This window comes from Ctenocephalides felis, unplaced genomic scaffold (genome assembly GCF_003426905.1).
Source record: "Ctenocephalides felis isolate EL2017-DRISC unplaced genomic scaffold, ASM342690v1 CF-g0.4_SCAFFOLD_01886, whole genome shotgun sequence".
NCBI lineage: Eukaryota > Metazoa > Arthropoda > Insecta > Siphonaptera > Pulicidae > Ctenocephalides > Ctenocephalides felis.
In genome coordinates this window covers 12655008-12680943 of record NW_020538040.1, presented here as the reverse complement: position 1 = coordinate 12680943, position 25936 = coordinate 12655008, and the positions used below count along the sequence as shown (strand labels likewise).

The following is a 25936-nucleotide window of genomic DNA, read 5'->3' as shown; positions in this document are numbered from 1 at the left end:
ATGTAATCTCTGTTTAGCAAAACCCGACTAATTAATAATTCATAAGTCAATAAATTATATAGAACTCCACATGTGTGCAAGTTGCTCATACTTGATCTAAACCAGATTAAACAATTGAAAAGTCAAAAGCTAAATTTAATAAAAATACATATCCGTAAATCATAAAATTGTAAAGGAAATAGATTATTAGAGTACACATCTAAAATGCAAACCATTGGGTTTTCTGGTAAAAGTAACAAATCAATTACTCAATGTTTTCCTCCAAGCAAATTTCAATTTTATAAAAATAAAAAAATATTCTCTATTCGACCATCCGGATCAGAGAAGTGGACTCTAAGGGAGGTCACCAAAAACTTCCTGGAGAGTTTTGAAATGTGGTGCTGGAGATGAATGGAGAAAATAAAGTGAGCAAATGAGGTAACAAATGAAGAAGTCCTGAGAGAAGTTTCGAAGATAGAACTCTACTGAGCACAATCATTAAAAGAAAAGGAAACTGGATCGGATCCATTCTGCAAAAAGAGTGCCTCCTACCATAACGTCGCCGAAGATAAAATAGAAGCACTGGAAGATTTGGGAAGAACAAGAATGCAGATGGTTGATGACTTACGCAAGAAGAGAAAAACAGGGAATTGAAAGCCAAAGCAGAAAACCAGGAAACCTGAAAGCAAAAGTTTGGAAAGGAAAATACATAAAAGTGAATAAAATGCGCTTAATGTTATGGTAATGGGAATAATAAACAAGAGAAAAAAAGGGAATCATGGATTTGTGATCCTCTCATACCATGAATCTACCTTATTATTTTTTATTTGGGCAGACTAATTTTTTATTATTTTTTTATCATATGTCAATTATCCTACCTGCTGATCAGCCCAAGAAACGCCGCAAGTGAAGCAAGAGACCAATTGAGTTCTGAGCTCTTCGATTGTCAGGATGTTGCCTGCAGAATTATTTCCTGCTCCACCAGACAAACCAGCCTGCTGCTGCGAATATTTACGATGATGCTGGTTGTTGATGGTCGAATAATCAATGCGGCACATCTCGGATAGAGCCGACGACACGGACATCGAGCGGCCAATATTGGACCTGGAGAAAAAGACAGAGAAATTAGACATGAAAAATTAATAATAGTAATAAATAAAATAAATGCATAATTTTTCCGCATAGTCAAAAAATCTGGAGTTTTTAAACTGAAAATTTATAATCGAAGGTAATAACTTAAATGGAGAGAAAATATAAATAATATTAGTATAGGATCATTATAAAAGCAGAATCGACGTCCATCCTAACAATTTAGTCAGACAAGTGTACTAGAAAGCCTAGCACACTAAGGAAATTTAACACTAATCTCATTTAGTAACTTTTGTATTATTTTTCTTATCTTTACTTTTGTATTATTTTTGTATTTGTTTTATATAATACTCCTAATAAATTCTTCGCTGGTAATATCTATTATGATCAAATTATAATGTTATCCCTTTCTTTATATTGTTCATAGATTGCAGAATAAATTGAAATAAAAATAATAAGTTTCAGTGAATTCAAACCCTAATAAATGTTTTTAAATAAAGGTTACAATTATCCGGAGAAAAACCACCACAATATCTATTTCATGTCTACTATTTGCGCATCTCTGTGGGTAGGATTTCACATAACCTTTCGCATTTAACAATTTATATTTATTTTGTAGGATCAAATAAAAGTATGTAGGATGAAGAAGCGACATTTTATATGTTACATATACGTTTATTATATTTTAAATCTAAATAGAATAAAATGTCGAGCACGCGCCAGTGAAAAAAATACTGATGAAAAATGTCCTTTTTGGTAGAGAAGGGCTTGAAGGTCGGCGGGTAAAAATATCCACCACCTATATCTTAAAAACAAGTAAAGTTAGGAATTTTTCAACCTCAATATTTGAAAGTAGAGGGCAAAAAATGTGTAACCAGTCATCGCCCTAAATAAAGTCATGTTGCTATCGGGAGACAATGTTTGAAAATCTACAACAAAAGTATTTTCTTTCGTCCTTAGTTTTTTTGGTTGTGAGCACTGTTTTTTAGTTTACGAGACTTTAATATAATTTTATATTAAACATTTTATATAACATATGAGGTAAAAAGGGACAGATGACAAATTTTCAGAAAAACACTAAAAAATACATTTCTAGAACTAATAGTTAATTAGGAATTTTCCAGAACAAAATTAGATAGTTGCTTGTTTGATACATGTTATGTGTTGTGATGTAGTACATTTGATTCAGACAATACAATTACTTATAGTCAAATTGGACCTTTGTGCCCCTGTAATAGTTTTAAAAGCAGTTACAACTACATTAATTAATTAGTTATTAATTCTAGTATTAGTTTTATTATTCACAAAATTTATTTATTAATTTTATCATCAATATTTGCTTTTATTGTATATTAAATCATAATCATAAGGATATCATTTTAATGAAAATACTATCATTTATTTTGTACTCTATTTATATTTATGGTATTATTTACTTATGTTACGAGATGCTATATTATTTAGCAGTTGTAACAAATATTGTAATTTAAAAAAAAGTCGAAAAAAAATAGTTATTAATAGATTTCCACTTACCCAAGTTCTGTCATAGGTGTCTGAATGCTCGTCATAGACATTTTGTAAGGAACTGCAAAAAAAGAAAAAAAAGTTAGTATATATGTCAATTGGCAAAAGAAAAATGATGAAGTAGAAACTAAACTGAATTTCTTGCATAAAAATGGTTAGAGTCGTTTCAATAGTTCTTTATTCCTAGACAAAAATGATTTGTGTTAATGCGCAATTTGTTCTCTAACGTATCTAAATAATTCAATCAGCAATTATATTAAAATTGCTAATTATGTTCACAGCTGAGCAAGTTCAGAGAATTTCAAGAACAGAGTGCGTTTTCTACTCGCCACTGCAGTTTTATTATCGACTCCACACACGACAAACAGAACTCACATATCTTGAACGCACACTTTCACCTATTGTTGCTTATTGTTATTATTGCGATGCTGAATGATATTTTAATGAAAAATCATACTTTTTATCATCATCCAATTGATTAGAATTGATATACGAAATATATCATGTTTACACTAAAATCTACTTCAGAGTAGATAGAGTTAGAGCTGTGGACTTCTAATCAGAAGTTCCAGGTGCGATAGTAATGTCAAGAAGTAGTGGCATCATTTCTCACTTGGAAATATAGTTCTTTGTATCATCCAATTTGTCGCTAACTGATATAAAAATATACCATTATGTTCACAATAAAATCTACTTTGAAGTAGATGCAGTTAGAGCTATGGACTTTTAATCAGAAGGTCCAGACTCGAACAGCCTGATGTCAAGCAGTAGTGACATCAGTTTTCACTTGGAAGTATAACACTTATATCATCCAATCTGGAAGATAGTGTTATAAACATTTGATATAAAAATATATCATATTTACATAAACATCTACTATGGACTTCCAATCAGAAGTTCCAAGTTCGGCCAGCCTGACTTCGGGCAGTAGCGGCATCGTTTTTCACTTAAAAATATAGTTTTTTGTATCATCATCCAACTTGTCTTCAACTGATTAAAATTGATATTGAAATCTGTCTGTTTAATATGATCTAAAAGTGAAATTTATAGCAAATTTTAAATTTCTATTTAAATTACAGTCTGTTTATTGTTATATGAGAACATTTAGTAATGTAGTTTTGTTAATTTAACAACAGACTTTTAGAACCCTGTAGTTTTCTCCTTTCTAGTTTTTTTGACCTCATTAGTATTTTTGACTTATTTATTTTGGAGCAATATCTCAAAAAGCTATTTTCACTTGATATCATATTTGAGATCTCTAGTAGAAATCCGATATAACTATTGCTTGATATCAAGTTGACTAAGGTGAGCATCGAACCGACAACCAATAGTTGGTAGATCAAGTTACTATTGCTTGATATCAAGCTGACTGAGGTGGGTATCGAACCGACAGCCAGTAGTTGTTAGATCAAGTTCTTTATCTCTATTAGCACAAACAGCAAATCGATAACAATTTTCTAGTATAATTTGTAGCTAAAATTGTTAAATTTAAGAAAAATTCAATTTTTGCCCTGTTGGTGCAGTTTTTGTTATGAAAATCTCATAAATAAATATATTTACTAAAGTTTTTAAATTGAATCACATAATTCATAAAAATCTAAAAATATGTACAAATAAAGCTTAACTTTTCAAAATGTATTAAATTTCGATATTAACCCAGCAATACATAGTTCAATCAGCACAAAAAATGAGAAGACAAAAAAAGTCCAGTAATTTGCAGCAATCTATAAAACGAATTTTTCAGTATTGCATTAAAATTTTTGATTGTAACTCAGTTGTTATTTTATGCTTTTCTTGTAAATTTTCTAATTTTCTAATGCTTTAAATTCCAAATCTCTAATTTATAGAGCAAAAAAAATATGATGTTGAAATTATTATTAACAATAAAAAAGTATGAAAATTTCAAATTATTTTACTATTTCATATCATATTTTATTTTTGTCATACCCGGACGTCCAATCACTAGATTGGCATTCGATTTAGATATTCTACTAAATACTACCAAAAATATGCGGATGTTGAAATAACGAAATCGGTGCAGAAATTAAAAAACAAATAACTGGAAGTTTAAAAAATACAATAATGCACGTTTAAATATGGCAGACATATGGCTTCAACTTTATGGTAAAAGGCTTTCTTCACTTTAGCGGCCACAAAAAAAAGTGGCAGTATAAAGGGCGAACGACAAATCTTGTATTTTTAGTATCTGTAACATAAGGATATCGGCATATTGATTTATTTATTACGATCGTCCTTTTATCTAGAGAATATTTCTGTATTGCATAATTTATTATGTTGGAAGAGCTAGTATTTTATATGACCTTGTCATTAAATCATTACGTTATATATGTCATACGATTGCGATGACGATTCATATTACTTAATATATCGAATTGATTCCGTTACGCTTATAAACACATATGGAAATTATAAGAAAAAAGGATTTTTTATGAACCATTAGTAGGTACATTTATTAAAAGTTAATAGTAGTAAGGTAGAAGACATAAAAATAAATGCATAGAAACTTCGAAAAGGGTATTCTAGTGTAGAAATTCAAACATTCCTTTTTTGTTGTTTTGCATATTTTCAAAGTTTAACAATTTAAGAATACTGTAAGAGAAGATTTTTTAAAATTTAAATTATTTTCGGAGATACAGATGTTTGACCATGATAATGCACTTCTGTTTCCTTATTTTTGCAACACTTTAAACGCATTTTTATCAAAACTGTTGAAAAATTTACAATTGAAATATTCAGATAATCTTCTTTATAGTCTTTCCCATGTCATATACTAGCCTCGTCTCCAAATTTTTATTTTTACTATTTTTAAAAAATTCGAGAAACTCGAAAAAGTGGTAAAAAAATGATCTTTTTTTTAAACGGTTGCCAATTTGTCAAAATTTTACTTTTTAACTTAATCCTTTTATATACCATTGCGACATCATTCTAGATTAAAAATCTTTTTTTTTCATTTTGGATTACTGGGAAGGTTTTTGAGATCCTCCACTTCAACTACAGCTAATTTTTGAAATTGATAACTTTTTTATTTTAATATAATTGCGATTACATTATTAGAACTAGTGGATAGCATGGCATCGTGCCTTAAAGCAAATTGCTGGAACTTCCCGTACCGTAATTAAAAATCTTGGTACGGAACCCAAGAAAAATTACACAAAATTTGTACACATTATGAAAATCTCCATAAAGTATCTGATAATTTGATGTGCATTAGTCCAATAAACATTTTTGACTGCCAAATAACGTTTTTTTTTAAACTTATTTTTATTGATAATCCATAATCGCTAAACCTGCCTTCCCAAAAATTGTACCCAGTTGTTCAATTCGTCAATACAAATAAAATGTTTTTTGAATTATTAAAATCGGATGCCCCGTTCTCTTAAAAACTGTGTTACCGTTTTTGGCATTTTTTTCCCCGTACCTTCGGAACGGGTAGACCTGCCTTCGCCAAAACTAATCAGCACGTCTCCTTATCAATACGAATCGAATGCTTTTGAATTATTGAAATCGCTTCATCCGTGTTCCCGAAATCGTCGGCGAAAATTTGTATCCGCACACACGCACGCACGCACACACACATACATCCATTTTTTCTAAGGTATGTCAAAATGTTCAGAAACCTCTGAAACGTAAAGATATATAAAAAATTTCATTTTCGATTTTTTTGCGATTACTATAACTTGCCCTACGGGAATACATATGACATTTAATCAATCGAGAGAGTTCCACAATTGTCGGCAACACTCATTCAGCAAGTGACGTCACAGTCACTTCTACACTTTATACAATGGAAAACATATGAGGACTAGCAGTCCATGTATTGTAAGGTCTATGGGTGGACCTTTTTACCCACAGACCTTAAAACCCCGCTTTACCCTATGTCTAAAATGATGATTTATCCAATTTAAAACAAGCTCTTACAATTAGTCACTTACTACGATCTCCGTAATACTTTCTCATAAAAAACATTGTTTTTACTGTTATCTCTGACTAATTGTGTAATAGAGGCGCTTGAACTAATTTCATTGAAAACTCTGCTATCTAATTTGTCGTTATTAGCAATTCAAACAAGACAAATAAACAAAGTCATTCATTTCGCAAAATTCAAATATAAATAATGTACGATAGTGGCCAATTATCAATAATTAAGACTGTTGTAAAATGTAATCAGTATTGCTAGTAAATTGGTAGAAATGATGATTTGTTATTTTTGTATGTTTTCCATTAGCGCTAATAATAAACACAAATTATGACTTAATTTATTTTAAAATATTAGCAATATAATCAGGAAAATTAATTGTGCTGATATCGCAACTAACTTGCATAGGTAATTAAAAATATTTTTATAAAAATAACCATTTTAAATAATTTAAATTATATTATTTTGTTATTTTTGACATGAGTTTAGTTATTTTAAACACTAAATTATTGTCATTTTTTCCATATAAGAAAGTTTTGAACTCGATAAGTTGGTACTGGAAAAAAAAGTTGTCTGTGGTGTATATTTAAAGTCAATATGTATACAATTCTATATGTGATAGTTTTTTGTGATAAAGAAAAAAAGCAAGTCATTTAGATAAATTTCTGAATGAATATTATTATAATGTGAACATGTAATTTTGTTTTCATAAATTTTATTTAGGTTTTTGCAACTGGTTAATTGTTAATATAAACTAGTGGGGCGCATGGCATCGTGCCTTAAGGCAAATTGCTGGAACTTCCCGTACCAAAAAATTTTTTTTAAAAAAAGATTAACATTTTTGAAAAAAATTTACTCTGAAAAAAATAGATTTTTGAGAAACTATAAATTTTTGAGAAACTATAAATTTTTGACAAAAAATTACTTTTAAAAAAAAAAGACTTTTTGAAGAAAAGTGTATTTTGAAATATTTTGGAAATTCTGAACTTTTTTTCAAAGCAATCGTACTGCTTTAACTGCATAGAGACGAAATATCGAAGCGCGTAAGCGCCGAGCCGCCGTCTAACGGATAAACATTGATACGAAACCCATTGGAATGTAAACAAAATTTATACTTATTGTTAAAATCACTATAAAAATATCTGACAATTTGATGTGCATGCTAATGATCATTTTTGACCGCCAAATGGCATTTTTTTACTTTTTTTACTAGATCTCCGAAACCGCTAGACCTGCCTTCATAAAAATTTGATCAGTTCTTCATTTTGTAAATACAAGTAAAATGTTTTTTGAATTATTTGAATCGGACGCTCCGTTTTCTTAAAAACTGAGTTATCATTTTTGGCACTTTTTGCCCCATATCTTCGGAACGGCTAGACCTGCCTGCGCCAAAAACTAATCAGCACGTCTCCTTATCAATAGGAATAGAATGTTTTTTGAATTATTCAAATCGCTTCATCCGTGTTCCCGGAATCGTCGACAAAAATTTGTATCCGAACACACACACATACACGCACACACACACACACATACATCCATTTTTTCTAGGTAAAACGTAAAGATATATGAAAAATTTCATTTTCGAATATTTTATGATGACTGTAACCTACCCTACGGAAAGTTAAAAAAGTAAATTAAGTTAAATAAAAAGATAAACTAAATAAATAGTTATTCCAGCTCAATAATCAATTCTTCTACGTTTCATACAAAAGTTGTAGCCAGTGCAATCTTTATAAAAAGCGTACTTGTGATCTTTGTGAATCTTTTTGGAACTTTTTACCCCCCATAGGCAGAGTAATTTTTTGAAAACAGTAAAACAAAATATTTCTACAATAATGAAATGCCGGTACGTAGTAAGATAATTGTTTGTTTGATATGTGTCATTTGTTGTGATATAATTGTTTTGGTTTTCACAATATAGTCTAACTGCACCTTTGTGTCCAGTCCTATCCTATCACTGATACAGGTCTAAAGGTTACTGGGTAGCCTCATAATAATAAATCATAGTACAATTCCTAAACCCCAATTACTGAGAGTCTTCACACGAGAGCTCGTGATTTATATTGAAACCGCAGGATTTCATTACACCAAACAATTTCTTCTCCAATTAATAACTTATAATATAATATGGATCCCAGGTGTATACATTTCATTCCGAGAACATGTCGGTGGTCGAAATAATCAACAAAAATTCGTTATCTAAATAGCGCGTGGCGCTCCAGATCTCGACTGCTAAATTATCAATGTATGTAATTCCTAATTAGTAATTACCGAATGTCGGCTTTATCTTTATCTTTGTAATACTTTGTCCTGCATTTTATTCTAAATATATCATCTATCGATCGGCGGTTCGTTCGCAAAGTCACATTTAGGTTAGGGTGACCTAATTTCCACAAACTTTACCTACAGACACATAAACCCCGAAAAAGGGGGCCAGACACTCAAAATTGTATATACACACAAAGATAAGTACATGGATATATATATATATATATATATATATATATATATATATATTCGGGTGGTCCTTAATATGGATATTTTTGAATTTCTTTGCTTCCAGAGGATATTTCCTCAAATGCTGCTAAATAAGATTAGGAAGTTTTAGAATCTAAAATTTAAGAAGAAAAATAAGATTAGGGAGTTTTAGATATAAAATTTAGATCTTAATATTAACTTTAGGTATAGTAGGATAGTCCGCACTCCAACCAAAGTTTCTTATAGAAATAACATGGGTAAAACTCCATTTGTTTTTACGATTTCATAACTTAGCGACAAGTGAATCAAATTTTTGAGATTAACATTGAATTTGCCTATTTTGATCATAAATAAAAAACTGCAACAAAAATTTGATATATTTCATAAAATAAGTATTTACTTAGGAAGAAAAACAAAGAAACTTTGGTTGGAGTGCGGACTATCTTAAAGTTAATATTAAGAGCTAAAACTTTCATAGAATTTATTGTTATCAATTTGGAAGCATTCGAGCCCCTGGGAGCAAGCAAATTCGAAAATATCCATATGAAGGACCACCCCAATATATATTAGTTCGTTTTATCCGCTAAACAATCGAATAATTAATTTAAGCTTGGTGAATACTTTGAATTGCCGACCAGTCAAATTTTAAGGAGTTATATCCATTTTATATGGAAGTTTTTTTAATGAAAAATGAGAAACATCAATAAATAGAAAGATTTATCAATTTTTGATACTTTTATTTTTTAAACAAAAAAGAAGAGTGTTAATTTTAATAATATATCAGTTATTTGTTTGCTTGAACAACTCGGTGTTTTTGTTTGCGTTTTTTACCCAAGTTATCAATAAATAATAAAAAAAAGCTCTTCATGAGATTCATGATATTAAAAATTCGTTCAAATGTTGTTTTGTTTTCAATTTTCTTATATTTATATTTTTTTCAAAATTTTGGTAGAAACATAGACGTTATAAAACATACATAACATAGATGTTGTAAAACATACATAACATAAATGTTGTGAAAAATGTATGTGCCAAAAAGTGCCAATTTTTGTATCAGATGAAGTAAAAATGGTAAGGTAATGTTAGGGGTCTACCTTCGTATGAGTTGGTAGTAATAAACTGTCAAATCTAAGCCGCATTTGCAGTACGATCAGGTTGTTTGACACATAAAATCTAACCTACAAAACGCACAATGATCTCCTTGATTACACATACGTAAAGTTAGGTAATTATATAATATTTTATATCACGCACTAGAAAAATTTCAGAAGGCCTAAACCAAAATCTAAAAATCAGTACTAGACATAATATATTAAATTAATTTAGAACAACTAGAGTGCATGGCATCATCGTGCCTTACGCGAAATTTCTGGAACTTCCCTACCAAAAATTAAAATATTTAAAAAAGCTTTAATTTTCTTATGGAAACTTTGAAAAACATATTTTTTTTAATATTTTGAAATGTTTTGAACATTTTGAACTTTTCCAAATAAAATCTAACAAAAATTGGTACGGAACCCATTTGGTACGGCTGCCAAAAACTAATCAGCATCTCTCATCAATGGACTCGAACATTTTTTGTATCATTCAAATCAGTTAATCCATGTCCTCGAAATCGTCGACGAAAACTTGTATCCGCACACACGCACATACACACATACATCCATTTTTTCTGAGATATGTAAAATATCGAAAAACCTTTGAAACGAAAAAATACATAAAAATTTTGATTGTTAGAAAAATTGTTGATTTTTTGTTATTGCTATACGGGAAGTTATAAAATTATTAACTTTAAAAATTTAATAGTGAAAAATATTAGAACATAATATATTGATCCAAAAGCAGCTTCTATACACAATTATATTATACAAGAGAACAATAAAAATAATAAAGCATCCTTTATATACATTGAGTAGGAAACTTTTATGCGCAAATGCAATTACAAGTTATAAATGTAGATGCTCATTATAGAGTTTTAAATGTATGAAAGCTCATGAGCATGTCATTGGCCTAAATAATTTCAACCAGACATCCAGACAAAATCCATTAAATCCCTCGGGAACATGGCACATAAATCCCATACCATTTCAAGCAAGGAAATGGGTATATAGACACACATTATATACATATATACATACAAGCATACATACTTATATACATAATATGTATATAAGTATGTATGCTTGTATGTATATTATATACATTGCTATCCAGAGGTAGCAAACCCTAAATCCTTTTCCACCTTGTCGTACTTTCGAGTAAGTTATAATTGATTGATTTTTTATATGTACATATTTAACGACATCAGAACTTATTGAGTACTATCTCTGGTTTTATATATGGCAACCCAAACGGTTGTCACAATTCGATAATACTAATGATTTTGTTATTGACACAGCAATGCCCAGTAAGAGCTATTTTCAGTTATCTCCATTTCCATGTCACTACTGCCTGACGTCAGGCTGTCCAAAGCTGGTATCAAACATAAAACTTCCAATTCATAACTCTAACCACAAAGAAACAATTATTGATTTCGAACAGTATTTTCAGTCCATTATGCTAATATAAGCGATTAGGTATTTTTTCAGCCGAGAAAAATTTGTCGAACGTTTTGTACGAATTTATTGTTTTTACGGTTTAAGCCGTAACATATAATTATTAATATAATTACAGTTATCCAATACGATATCATTATGTTTCTATTATGTAAAAAAGATTTAACTTTTAGATTTGCATAATTGCTACTTATCACGCATGTGACATAACTATTGAGTTATGATATTCACATACACACTATAATAATAATAATTATTGAAATATAATTTATATATATATATATATATATATATATATAATAAAATATACTTTTACAAATTTATTATACAGTGGTGTCATTGTACCTATTGTCAATTTGCTGCCGCTTCCTGACTTTCAAAAAACATGATACGGAACTTCAAAATGCAGCAAAAACTGAAGGTAAAAATGAAACCATACAAATTCATATACAACTAAATATTATTAGAGTTTTTAATCCTCTGAATATTCATTGAATGTTTGTAGATTAGTTGTGATCAATTCATAATTCATAAAATGGACTCCAATAAAAAAATATGTTATAAATGTAATCAAAGAGCTATTGTAAAGGATTCATTATAACCTAGAGCTTTTAGAAGGTAAACCTACTGGTTGACAAATCTATTTCTGATGAGATTGTAATAGATACATTTTTAACACCAATTTGACATATTTTTAAGTAAAAACTTATATCAGTACTGCTTGATATCTAGCTGCCCGGGACGAGAATACAACCTATACTTCAAAGCTCTTACCAATGAGCCATATAAGACATCACTACTGCTCGATATCTAGCTGTCCGGGATGAGAATAGAACCGAAACTTCAAAGCTCAAACCAATGAGCCACATACGACATCACTACTGCTAGATATCTAGCTGCCCGGAACGAAAATAGAACCAAAACTTCAAAGCTCCTATCAATGAGCCACATCACTACTGCTTGATATCTAGCTGCCCGGAAATAGAATAGAACCGAAACTTCAAAGCTCTCACCAATAAGCCACAGGACATCACTACTGCTTGACATCTAGCTGCCCGGCATGAGAATAGAATCAAAACTTCAAAGCTCTTACCAATGAGCCACATATGACATCACTACTGCTCGATATCTAGCTGCCCGGGACGAGAATAGAACCTAAACTTCAAATCTCTTACCAATGGTAAGAGGCTCATTGGTGAGAGCTTACCAATGAGCCACATAGGATATCACTACTGCTTGATATCTAGCTGCCCGGGACATAAATAGAACCTAAACTTGAAAGCTCTTACCAATGAGCCACATATGACATCACTACTGCTTGATATCTAGCTGCCCGGGATGAGAATAGAACCTAAACTTGAAAGCTCTTACCAATGCGCCACACAGGACATCACTACTGCTTGATATTTAGCTTCTCGGGAGGAAAATAGAACCTTAACTTCAAAGCTCTCACCACATAGGACATAACTACTGCTTGATATCTAGCTGCCCGGGACGAGAATAAAGCCGAAACTTCAAAGCTCTTGCCAATGAGCCATATAGGACATCACTACTGATTGATATCAAGCTGCCCGGGACGAAAATAGTACCTAACTTCAAAGCTCTTACCAATGAGCTACATATGACTGCAACAATGATGCAATAAATATCAGTTAGATCAGAAAAAGAAAACCCGTAAAGATTTTTAATAATAGATATAGATTTCCGTTTCAATATTCAGATAAAAATTAAATATATAAATTGAATTTTATCAGAAAATTAAAATTGTGCAACTAATTTTGTGAGAAAAATTACTCAAATCTTTGCAAAAACAAAATTAATGTTATTGGTATAAAAAGGTTTGCAACCGTAATCTATAGGACGTAGCCTGCTACGCCTGTATACTAATGTATACAGTCTGCTACGCCCTACGTCATAAAAATCAACCGTAGACATTACATAGGTAGGTACATGGCTACGAGAAGTACATAGGAATTATACATACAAATATCTATGTATATATGTATATAAGTTAAATTGTATGTACGAGTCCGTATACATTGTACATAAGGGCTGACGGATATATAATATGTACTACAATGTATATATGTATGCCCGTAGGCTTTTCTATATGTACATTATATACGTATATAAGTATTGATCGCAAAAAACAGACCTACGCTACTGTTGGTAAACTTCCACGTCTACAAGTGTACTATATATAGTACTAAAGTCGAGCAATCAATAATATTCCGTACACGACAACGACACATAAAATGAAGTAACTGGATCGGTTATATCATCATTGAAACATTTTACATAACATTGTTGAAAATTTTTGGTTGGCTGAATAATTGGCGCTAATTAAGTTTTGGAGACTTTTCGTGACCTAGGAGCTTGATCTTGCAACCCACAGGGCTCCAAAATCGATATGCACCTTTACCACCTTGACATCAAGCTGTAGTGATATAAGTTTTAATTTGGAAACACAGATCTACTATATGATTTCAAGTAAAAATAGCACTCTTTACTGGTAAGGTGACCATATTTTTTCAAGTCAAAACCGGGACGGTAATTTTTAGTTATGATTTATTATATAAGGATACTAGTTGTACATAACATTTTCAGATATTTGATGGGCAGTTGTAATTTTATTATCAAGTAAGAGCGAAGGTTCAATTTAGACCTATACTTTTTGGAAACCCGGGACAATCTGGAACAGATCATCTAAATCTGGGACATAGGTGGAAATCCGGGACTGTCTTGGCCAAACCAGGACGAATGGTCACCTTATCACTGGTATTGCTGCATCAAATTTAAAATATGTCATCAGGCTCAAAGAAATTCTTCATAGAAATGTATCAAATATTAGATTAGCCAAACCTTCTAAAAAGCTATGTAGAACCCAATGGTCAACTTGTCAGAAGGTCTCACAAGTTTTTATGAAGCCTATATGGTTTACTCAAAAGTTGTGCCTCTCTAATTGTGATGATATTTTATGAACTTTCCGTAGGGTAAGTTATAGTAATGGACCAAAAATCGAAAACGAAAATTTTTGCATATTTTCACGTTTCAGAAGTTTCTGAACAATTTGGCATACCTCAGAAAAAATGCATGTGCATGTGTGTGCGTGAAGACAATTTTTCGTCGACGATTTCGGGATTAGAAAATTTAAAAAGCAATCGATTCCTATTGATAGGGAGACGTGCTGATTAGATTTTGGCAAAAGCAGGTCCAGGAGATACAGAGTTAAATGTACAAAAATCTATTTGAAAACAATTAATATTCCTCGAATATTTCATTGGGGTATGGGAAGTTCCAACAATTTGCCTTAAGGCACGATGCCATACACCACTAGTTTTACCTTTGTGCAGTAACGCTCGGAACAGCCAATTTCACTTGGATCTTGGACATATATTTATGACCTAGTAAAAATGATCATCAAGTCAAAATGATCATTACTACTGTTGGCCGTAACGTGAGATTTGAACTCGAAACCTTGTGGTTGCAAGTCTAGGCCTCATCATGACGCTCCGTACATGTACCACTTTTTCTTTACTACTATCCTTAAGACATGTATTTACTAGCAATCAAATTAAGACGTGACATTGAAATAATCCAATTATCGATCATCCTTATCTACATTAGATTGGAATTCCAGAAGACTCTAGTAATCAGACTAAAAAAGAGAAATCCACCACTGCCAGTCATGTTATATTATGGATTATTCATATCAGTGCGATTTGCGTGCGTACGCCGTTCGTGATAATAACGATTATTATGGAAATTATTTATTGTTTTCCAATTCCATTGTTTGCGTGATTCCCATACGATCAAACCCGCAGAATATTCGATTCGATGGAGATATTTTTGAAAAAAAAAGTAGGCACGTACGTGGTAATTTCTTGGCCAAATTTATGACTTGTAATCGGGTGAGAAGAATCGAGCGTTGCGGAGAAAGAACAAGCGATTTGTACGCCCAGTGAAAGATACTTGCGGGGGAGGTGTTGGATTACACTGCGTTTATTGCACTTTTTTACACGGCGTATTATTTAGGGTAGGGTTGCTTAACCAGTTAACTGTGACGCTCACATCGAACTCGCCAGAATTTAAGTTACAAAAACCTTTAAGTTATAAATAATTGGCGCCAATTAAGTTTTCGAGCTTGATCTTGCAACCCACAGAGTTCCAAATTCGATACCCACCTCGGCCAGCCTAAATCAAGCAGTAGTGATATCAATATCAATTTGATAGTATATGATTCCAAATAATAACCTCAATACAAATAAAATGTTTTTTACCCATGCCGAGTATATTCGTCAATAACAAAATAAGTTTCGCAGGCAAGATATAGGATAAACTAGTGGTGTATGGTATCGTGCCTTAAGGCAAATTGCTGGAACTTTCAAAACAATAAATTACATTTCTAAAAAAAAAAATTTTTGAGATTTTGAAATTTTTGAAAAACTAGTGACATTACTGGAACTTCTTGTACCAGAAACTAAAATTTAAGGCACATAGCTGGAACTTCCCGTACCAAAAACTAAAATTTTGAAAAAAACTTTGAAATTTGAAAAAACTTTGAAAAAGTCAAATATTTGAGAATTTTGAAATTTTTGAAAAAATGACTTTTTTAAAAAACTTGAATTGTTTTTATATCTTGTTTTTTTTTAAATTCTGAACTTTTTTTTAAAGCAATAATTTTAGAGTCGACATATCGAAGCGCGTAAGCGCCGCGTTGTTGAAATTTGAACTTATTATTGTAAAATTATTCTCTATAAAATATCTGATAATATGATGTGCATATGTTCAATGATCATTTTTGACTGCCAAATCGCATTATTTTTTCTTTTTTTTATTAGATCTCCGGAAACCCTAGACCTGCTATCTCAAAAATTTAACCAGTTGCTCATTTCGTCAATACAAGTGAAATGTTAATTGAATAAATCATTCAAAATGAGACGAATTCTCAAAAACTGAATTGACATTTTGGCACTTTTTGCCCCATAACTTCGGAATGGCTAGACCTGCCTATTTTTTGCGATTGCTATAACTTACCCTGAGAGATGTTAAAAATTGACTTTTTTGAAAAAAAATTTTTTTTATATTTTGAAATAATTTTGAAAATCGTCGACGAAAATTTGTATCCAAAAACACACACACACACACTTTAGTATTTTAGTATCTTCAAAGAAACGACCCTAGCTTAAAAAAACAATGAAGGTATCTCATTGAAGAAATCTTGCCAAAGCCAAAATAAAAATCAACTCAATGCCTTATTTACTACGATTGATTGAAAATGGATATCAATACTCCTTGATGTCAGGTTGGACCATTTGCGTCACGTCCTCTCCAAAATAAATTTCGATTCGATCTTTGTAATCTTATCACAAATCTTGTTGAATAGACGTACTTCATAGCACTTGCGTCGTTATTACATTTTTTCATAACAAAACATTTAACTATAATTTTATAATCGATCTATTACGTTTTAATATTTCCTTAGTATTGCGTCATATATTATTTGTTATTACTATCAAAGCAATATATCTGAAATGTATGCATACAACAATACTTACGATAAACGTTGTTGTAATAATTTGTTATTGTTTATCGCGGTTTATCAATAACAGTTTTTTTATCAAACTATTTCATACAGTTTACTTAGAAGTCCGATGCAATAGAAATAGCTGATAAAATTGTAGATGTAGAGGAACACCATTTTTGTTTGACATCATCTGGTACCAAAAGCACCTAATTATACAGATCAACTATTGGATGGCCACTTGAAAAACTAACAAATCAAATAATAAATATATACATATTCATTGATTGTGATTCACGTGGAAACAAAAAAATTTTATATGATCATCATCCAAATGCTCTTATCTCCAGGATGTATTCAAATATAATATGTATATATATTAAGAAGAAAGCAGAATTTATTGTAAGCCTATGTCGTTTTTTCGAAAATACTCAAAAACTGAAGTGGCGCCAATTATTTGTGACTTAAAAAATCTTCAACATGGTTATATAAAATAATAGAATGCAACGAAATATGGTGATATAACTGATCTAGATATTTCATTTTATATATCGGATACCATTAGTGAAAAAAATTTAGATGAACATCACAATGATAAAATGGCAACCATTAGGTTGCCGTCTATAGACGGCAATATATTAGCCTCGATCATTAGTAAAATAATTATCGCAAATAATAATTATTACAACAACTTAAAAATATGAAAAAGCATGATTGCTGTTCCAAGACAAGCTAAAAAAAGAAATTTATTCTAGATATTTTATTTGTCTAAAAATGGAGACAAGTACAGATGTATCATGATTTAGTTGTATTTGTGATATGAATGCAAGTGTCGGTTGATTGGTTGTCATCGTTCATTTAAATGTAAATTCATAATTATTTGTTTATGAAAGTATATATAAATATTTCATCACACACCATCATTTTATATGCAGAAAATAAAACACGAGTATACTAGTTGTTAAAATGTGAAGACGACATTATTTTCCATATGTGTCGATTGTAAATAGAGAAACAAATCAAAACGAGACAAGTCAATAATTTGCCAATTTGCAGGGTATCCCAGAACTTAACATAAAGCCAAAACGATGAGATAGTATTGACCTCAACTGTCCTGAAAAAACTTAGAAAAAAATTGTCTGACTTTCTTTGGAAATTATGAGCTTTCGTTAATTTTTATTGATTTTGTTCATTTAAACTTTGGCACCGTAATCATGAAAATACATTTATAATACCAAAGTAAAAAAATAATAACACAATTTACTCAAATTTTCAAGAATTGCTATAAATTAAAAAAAAATTAATATCGGTCGACTTTAAGAGACGATTCTTAAAAAAATGTACTAGAGTCTTGGCAAATTTCATCAAAATATTCGATAATTTTATTATTGAAAAATTTCGATTAAAAAATTAAAACTTAAAAATGACAATTTGTGACGTGAAATTTTTTTTCTAATTTTCTTGCAGTTCAATACCTTAGGCCAGTTTCGGCTTGACGTTGAAGTCTGGGACACCCTATATAGCAAAATTGTAATAAATTAATTAAAAAATTACATCATCTTGTTTTCATTACTTATTTTGCCTATTGTGTGAGCCTATTGTCGGATACACATTTTAAGACAAGATCACACTTAATTCGTTCAAAATTTTAATTATTATTTATTATTTTAAAACATTATTTTAAAGAGCATGTTTTTTACTCTATTGATGAACATTTAAGTTATAACTTCTCAGACACCTTCATAACAAATAGACCATAACTAAAATTTTGTGTGTTTTTTAAATATATATAAGAACAAAACTTTGGATAATGTTATTAGTACACATTTGTTCTCCAAATTATATATCATTTAATATAGAATTATGCATAATTATGTATATAAGTATTAATATAAGTTACAAATTAAGTTTATCTATAATATCTGTAATTGTATAATTGTATTGTATACATATAAATATCAACAGATTGAGAAAACATCGAGAAAACATGATTTATCACCATAAAAAACAATCATATTTTTGGATGCACTATTTTTTTTTAATATACAACAATATAGCAAGAAAGTATCTGAAAATTACAAGTTAATTTTAACCATTCCCAGTCCACATCAAAAACAACATTCAGTGATATAAATAAAAATGTACGAGTAGTGATGATGATTATACAAATAAATTCAAGCAAATATATAAATCAATATGTATCAACAGACGACCAATAAATCAATCAAATAAGAAACGTCTTATGCATCAAAAATAGTTTACTAAGGAATCCTTTCGATTTTTACAAATTACATAACTTTGTCCATCGCCCCCGTACGAATGATTAATTCACTGATTATAATACTGGATTATTATTATATCCGTCTATGCAAATTTAGTCGAAATTCGTCACAGTCGTTATTAATAGCTTATATGTCTGTGGTGCAGTATTTGAATTTAGTACGAGCGGCGCCGAATGCTAAATATCTGTGTCCTGTTATATTTATAGCGAAGAATGCATTGTTTATATGTATTCTGTATATACACGCGGTGTGGCTAGCATTTATAAGTGTGTATGAATCGATCCGCTATTTATATTAAAAGCAGAAACATATGTACAAGCTCTTTCAAATGTTAACATTTTAAAGTGAGATAAAAAATACACCAAGTGCGACGAGACCGGATTCGAATTTAAATTTCACTATTTTGAAATTGAGCGCCAACTGTATGTCAAGTGCATCCACTCTCGGTAATTTCTCTCTATGCGCGTGGTGAGTTACCCCTCTGCATATGTCAATTTCGGTTATCTTTGATCGTTTGCCTAGAAGGCGACAACTGTCAACGATTACGTGTTTTTAAATTTTGGCGCGTGTGGCTGATTCTAAATATATTATACACTACTACATTACTATTACGACTTTAACGTAATATATTACGGTTTTGGCAAACGAGTACTTACATTGATAATAAATCAATAAATAAATAATAAATTAGTGTATTAAAACTCAATATTTACCAACTTAGAAATAACTCCTGTATCTCGAGAGGCATTAGATTTCTTACATTTGTTCGAAGGCAAATTTGTTCAAAATTTAATATATAATAACATTTGTAATATCGACATTTTATAATAAAATAAAGCCAAAGAGTGACTCAGTATACTTCAAAATTTATTTCTTATATTTCTGGAAACTTCTGAACTAATGGATTGATATGGATAGTGATTTCAACCAAATTGTTCTACTATAAGCCATACATCATCTTAGAATACTTTGAATCCTTTGAAAAGAACAAAATAATTTACGTGCATTTATTTGTTACATTTGTCGTTATTTTTTAACCACTCGATTAATATGGATGGTGTTTTCGGCAAAATTGTTCAAAATTAAATTCTCCATAATATCGTCTAATATTATAATATCCTAAAGCAACTCTGTATAGTTCAAAATCTTATTATACCAAAAATATTTATTTACACGTGCATGTGTGCATTTATTTTTTTACATTTCTTGTAACTTTTGAACCATTCGATTAATGTGGATGGCGTTTTCGACAAAATTGTTCAAAATTAAATTGTTTATAATATCGTCTAATATAGTAACAAACCCTAAAGCAACTCGGTATACTTTAAAATAACCTTTAAAAAATAAATTGAAGTAATGTAAAATAATTTACACGTGCATTTATTTCTTATATTTTTTTTATTTTCTAACTTTTGAACCGTTCGATTAATGTGAATGGTGTTTACGGCAATTTTGTTTAAAATTAAATTATCTATAATATCGTCTAATATTATAATATTCTAAAGAAACTCTACATACTGTTAAATCTTCTTTAAAAACAGCAAAATAATTTCCAAGTGCAAAGTGCATTTATTTCTCTCATTTCTAGCAACTGCTAAACCACTCGATTAATATGAATCGGCAAACTTAATCAAAATTAAATTATCTACAATATTGTCTAATATGATAACGCCCTAGAGCAACTCGGCATACTTTAAAATCTGTCTTGAAAATAGCAAAATAATTTACACGCTCGCTTTGCACGTGCATTTACACCTACATTTATTTCTAACATTACTCTAAACTTTTTAACCACTTGATTAATATGAATTGAGTTTTTGGCAGTCTTGTGTGTAATTAAATAAATAATAATAATAACAAATAATTATTTTTAATTAAACAGAGCTTTCATTTCGTTCAACGTCTAAGTCGCATTTTCCTTCGTGGAAATATCCACCTTCAACTGTGATATGTTCCCTACACTTGGCGCCTCGAACAGAAAAACATATCAAAACTAATTAGCACAATAATAATCAAATTTAAATTAATTAAATATATATTGGAATGAATTTAAATATTCCATGGTACATCTGTTTTTTCTGTAAACAAAAAACAAATGCGGCCGCCAAACGAATGCAAAAATGCATACAGGTACGATTTGCCAAGCATGGAAAACATATGTAGATAATGAGATATAATTAGAGAAAATTTTATGGTAATTAGGAAAATTTTGAAAATATAACAATTTTGTAATTTATTAATAGTTATAAAAAACTGGGAATTTGGGTTATTGGGAATATATTGGGTAACTGGGAATATTAATATTAATTAAGCTGATTTCTTACGACTGTATAAAAAAAACTCTGCGAATTGAAACACTTTCGAGAAATCTGGTAAATTAACATATTTAAACTTAATATTTATGTCATCCAACATAACTGCATAAGCATACAAAAACAAACGAGTCGATTCTTTGAACATTGCTCAGGTATGTCCTAACGTTTTACAAATTTCTTAGAAGAATAAGCCAACATAATTACTATACTTTAGAGAAACAATCGTATTTGCAAATCATATTCACAGAAACATTTGTTTTAGAATAATTTACTTATGGTTTATGATTTATGTAAAGAACCATTTCATATATGCTAAAACGTTGTAATTGATATATATTGTAAAATATTTTTACACGAACTTGTATAGAGAAATTGTATTTTTCAACAGAATTCAAAACTACTCACAACTACTCAACCGTTTGTTTGATGACTCAAGGGTCAAATCTTCGATTCAGCATGTGATCAGATAGACCCCTAACATAACCTTCTGGGGGCATTGCTGCAACATAACTATTAAATCTAATATCATCTAACATAATAGACGAAAAAGTGAGAATGGTAAAGCAGTAGATTAAGAGGCCAATTATGGTTATGGTAATACGGGTCTATCTTCGTATGAGTTGGTAGTAACAAACTGTCCAAAAAGTTATGTATTTGCTGTGCGATCAGACGTTTTACATCGAACTTCACGAATGTGTTATCAAAGAAAAATCTGAAAGTTGGACTGATGATTGAATTGTTATTTGACATTTGTGCGTTTTGGAGGTTAGGTTTTATGTGTAAAACGCTTGATCGCGCAGCAAATACATAGCTTTTTCACAGATCGTTACTACCAACTTATACGCAGCTAGACCCGTATTTTACCTTAATCGTACCTTAATTTACTGCTTTACCATTCTCCCTTTTTCGTCTATTATGTTAGATTATATTAGTTCTAATAGTTATGTTGCAGCAATGCCCCCAAAAGGTTATATTCACTTGAGATTATATTTGAGATCTACAATCTAAATTGAAAATTGATCATACTGCTTGATACCGTTTGTTTGATGAACTAATTTACTATTTTACAAGGCAACCCAGCGGTTACTCTTTTGTGCAACAACTACACTAACCTTTCTCTTTTATACGGCAATCATACTACATATATATCTAATATACCATGTTTGAATTCTATGATCTGAAGTGCAAATCATACTGTTTGATACCGAGCTGACCGAGGTTGGCATCGAACTCGCAACAAAAACCGACAGACCATGTTTTTACCAATACTCCACGACTGTCTCATATAGATCATAATAAATTTAATATTTCTACTATTATCTCCAATGTAAATAATGATCTATTTTATATTATTTTTAACGTTTTGAATGATATTTAACGCTCTATAATTTCCTTGAGTTTTCTTGATAGCTAATAATATATAGGATTTTATTTTTTTGAACAAAAAGTCTCCTTTCAATAATAACAATGACAAAAATGTGGCTCAGTCAGAGATAGAGATACTCGGTTCGAGCCTTGGCATTGACATAGAATTGTCAGTTGATTTGTTGGATAAAATTAAGTGGAATTTTAATAGTTGATTTGAGATAGAATATAATTAGAAGTTAGAATAAGAAGAAGAATAAGAATAGGAATAATAAGAAATAAAGGACCAAGAAATGAAGGAAGAATTAGAATAATAAGAAGAAAAAGAATAATAAGAAGAATAAGAAGAAAAAGAATAATAAGAAGAATAAGAAGAATAAGAATAGAAGATAAAGAAGATAAGTAGGATATATGAAGATAGTATATGATATAATAAATGACAGTGTATAACATAATAAAGATAGTATAAGATGCAAAAAAATGATGTAGATATAGCTAAATGCTCTAATAGTAAGTAAGCAAGGCTAATAAAAATAATAAAAAAGTAAAATATAAAAAATAAAAATAAACAACAAAAACATAACACTCTTCTTACAAACTATATTTCATAAATTCATTATTATTTTTTTTTATTATGACGATATTATATTATTTGACACGCAGGTACAAAAAATTGCAATTGATATACAAAATTTTGATAGAAAAATACAAGACTTTTAGTCTTGTATAATACATGCAATAATAAACATCCAAAACCTAAAATAATATCAATTATAATTTATAAGGAATGTACACTTTAATTTTTGGAGAGTGTTTTGATTTACTATGAAACATTTTTAATTTATCATAAAAAAAAAATTAGAAGTAAAAGTGAATTCTCTCACTTAACAAAAAAATTAAAAAAGTGTATAGATGTATAAAAATGTTTGCTTGTTTTTAAGAGTTTCTGAAGAAGGTTTATTGTATATCACAGAAACGTAGAAAATTTTAATGAATAAAAGCCCAAATAATTTAAAAAAAAAACAAAAGAGGGGGCATGCTCAGTAAAATAAAATCACGACTCAAATTATTCAACTAACTAATTTAATTTAACATAAGTAGTGAATTCTCCAACTTAAAAAAAATTAAAAAAGTGTATAAATGAATCAAAAAATGTTGTGTTTGTGTTTGTATTTAAGAATTTCCGAAGAAGGTGTATTGTATGTGCTCAAAACGTAGAAAATTTTAATAAATAAAAACTCGAATAAATATTTTTTTCAAAAAACAAAAGAGGGGGCATGTTCAGTAAAATAAAATCACGACTCAAATAATTCAACTAACTAATTTAATTTAACAGAAGTAGTGAAAGAAGAAGAATCTCACATAAAAAAATAAAAAAGTGTATAAATGTATAAAAAATTGTTTGTTTGTTTTTAAGAATCGAAGGTGCATTGTACATCACAGAAACGTAGAAAATTTTAATAAATAAAAACTCGAATAATTTATTTTAAAAAACAAAAGAGGGAGGATGTTCAGTAAAATAAAATCACAACTCAAATAACTCAACTAATTTAACTGTAATAATCACTTCAATGATATTTATTAGTCATGGTGAAATAAGAAACATCTAACATATTTTTACAAAAGTATTTATGTAAAATAAAAAAATTAATTAATTTAATATATGTCAAACCATTTCTCATAATATTATGTTAAAGAATTCAATCAAAGAAATTACATGTATATTAATGATTCAAACAACTCTCTAACTAAATTGTGTCAAAGCTATATAAACAAAAATTTGAACAGCCGTTAGTGCAAACGATTTGCATTTGCACATTTATCACAACAATAATATTAGAAAAACCTTCAAAGGATTTAATCCTGTTTAAGAAATATCTAAATTTATTTGTATAAGTTTATTTGTATAAATTTATATATAATATAAATTTTAATTCTTTTAATATACAAGAACACAAATAGGATCTGTCAAAAAATCACTAAACTGAAGTTAGTCACATTATTGTCATTGAAAAGTACCAATTGTAAATTATTATTTAAGTTCATGTAATAAAAAAAATATTTACTAACATATGCCAAGTTAAATTTTTAGAACCTTTGAAGATTTTGGACATAAACAATAACAATAATAGTACTAACATGTACATATACAAGTATAAAAACATCTTTAAAAAAGTTAGAAAGTCCATAATACATACAAAAATACTTTTAATACATACCAAACACAAAATTCTCTAATGTCTCTCTTACTGTGTATCTCCACGTAACAAGACACTGTTCGTTACTTAAAAAATCACTTTCAGCACTTTTAAATAAAAATTATCACTAGATGACACTTAAGAAATCGGATAATCCTTCTCCTAAAGGATAATACTAAATTATCCTTATAATATTATCTAATTATCTACTTATTAAATAATTTAATTGAATTAAATATATTTATAACGTGATGTGTAGTAGTACCACGACGGTAATATCACTTCGAAAGTCTAGACGGCAATGGAGTTGAGTTCGGCGTCGGGCAAAAATACCGCGGATAATACGACCGAAGGAGAGGGGGATAAGCGAACGTACGAGTGGGAATGAGATGGAGATAAACGGCTGCGGAGTGGGCATATCGGGAGAGAAAGAGAAGTGCGCAAGCGCAGGACAAGGCAGGGGTGCGAAACATTTATACTTGGATGCGGGTCACTATTTTGAAATGCCAGTTGAAGGAAAAATTGTTTAAATTTAAAAGTTTTTGAAAATAGTTTAAAATTATTTTTTTTAATATAATTAATATGTTTTTTTAACTTCCCGTAGAGTAAGTTATAGTAATCGCAAAAAAATCGAAGATGAACATTTTTGCATATCTTTACGTTCCAAATGTTTCTGAACATTTTGGCATA

The 25936-nt window shown here is 29.8% G+C and overlaps 1 protein-coding gene across 2 annotated transcripts in view; it reads right to left on the bottom strand.

Moving 5' to 3' along the window:
- The window catches only part of LOC113377226 (protein pinocchio-like), a 34583-nt gene extending 9068 nt beyond the window's left edge, over nucleotides 1-25515 (bottom strand). For both annotated transcript variants that reach the window (XM_026617464.1, XM_026617463.1), the window contains exons 1-3: nucleotides 25268-25515; nucleotides 2602-2653; nucleotides 858-1083 (exon numbers count right to left, since the gene is read on the bottom strand). In XM_026617464.1, the coding sequence (XP_026473249.1) occupies nucleotides 858-1083; nucleotides 2602-2642 (267 nt within the window). In that variant the 5' untranslated portion in view covers nucleotides 2643-2653; nucleotides 25268-25515. The remainder of the gene's footprint in view (nucleotides 1-857; nucleotides 1084-2601; nucleotides 2654-25267) is intronic.
- Nucleotides 25516-25936: the final 421 nt, after the last annotated feature.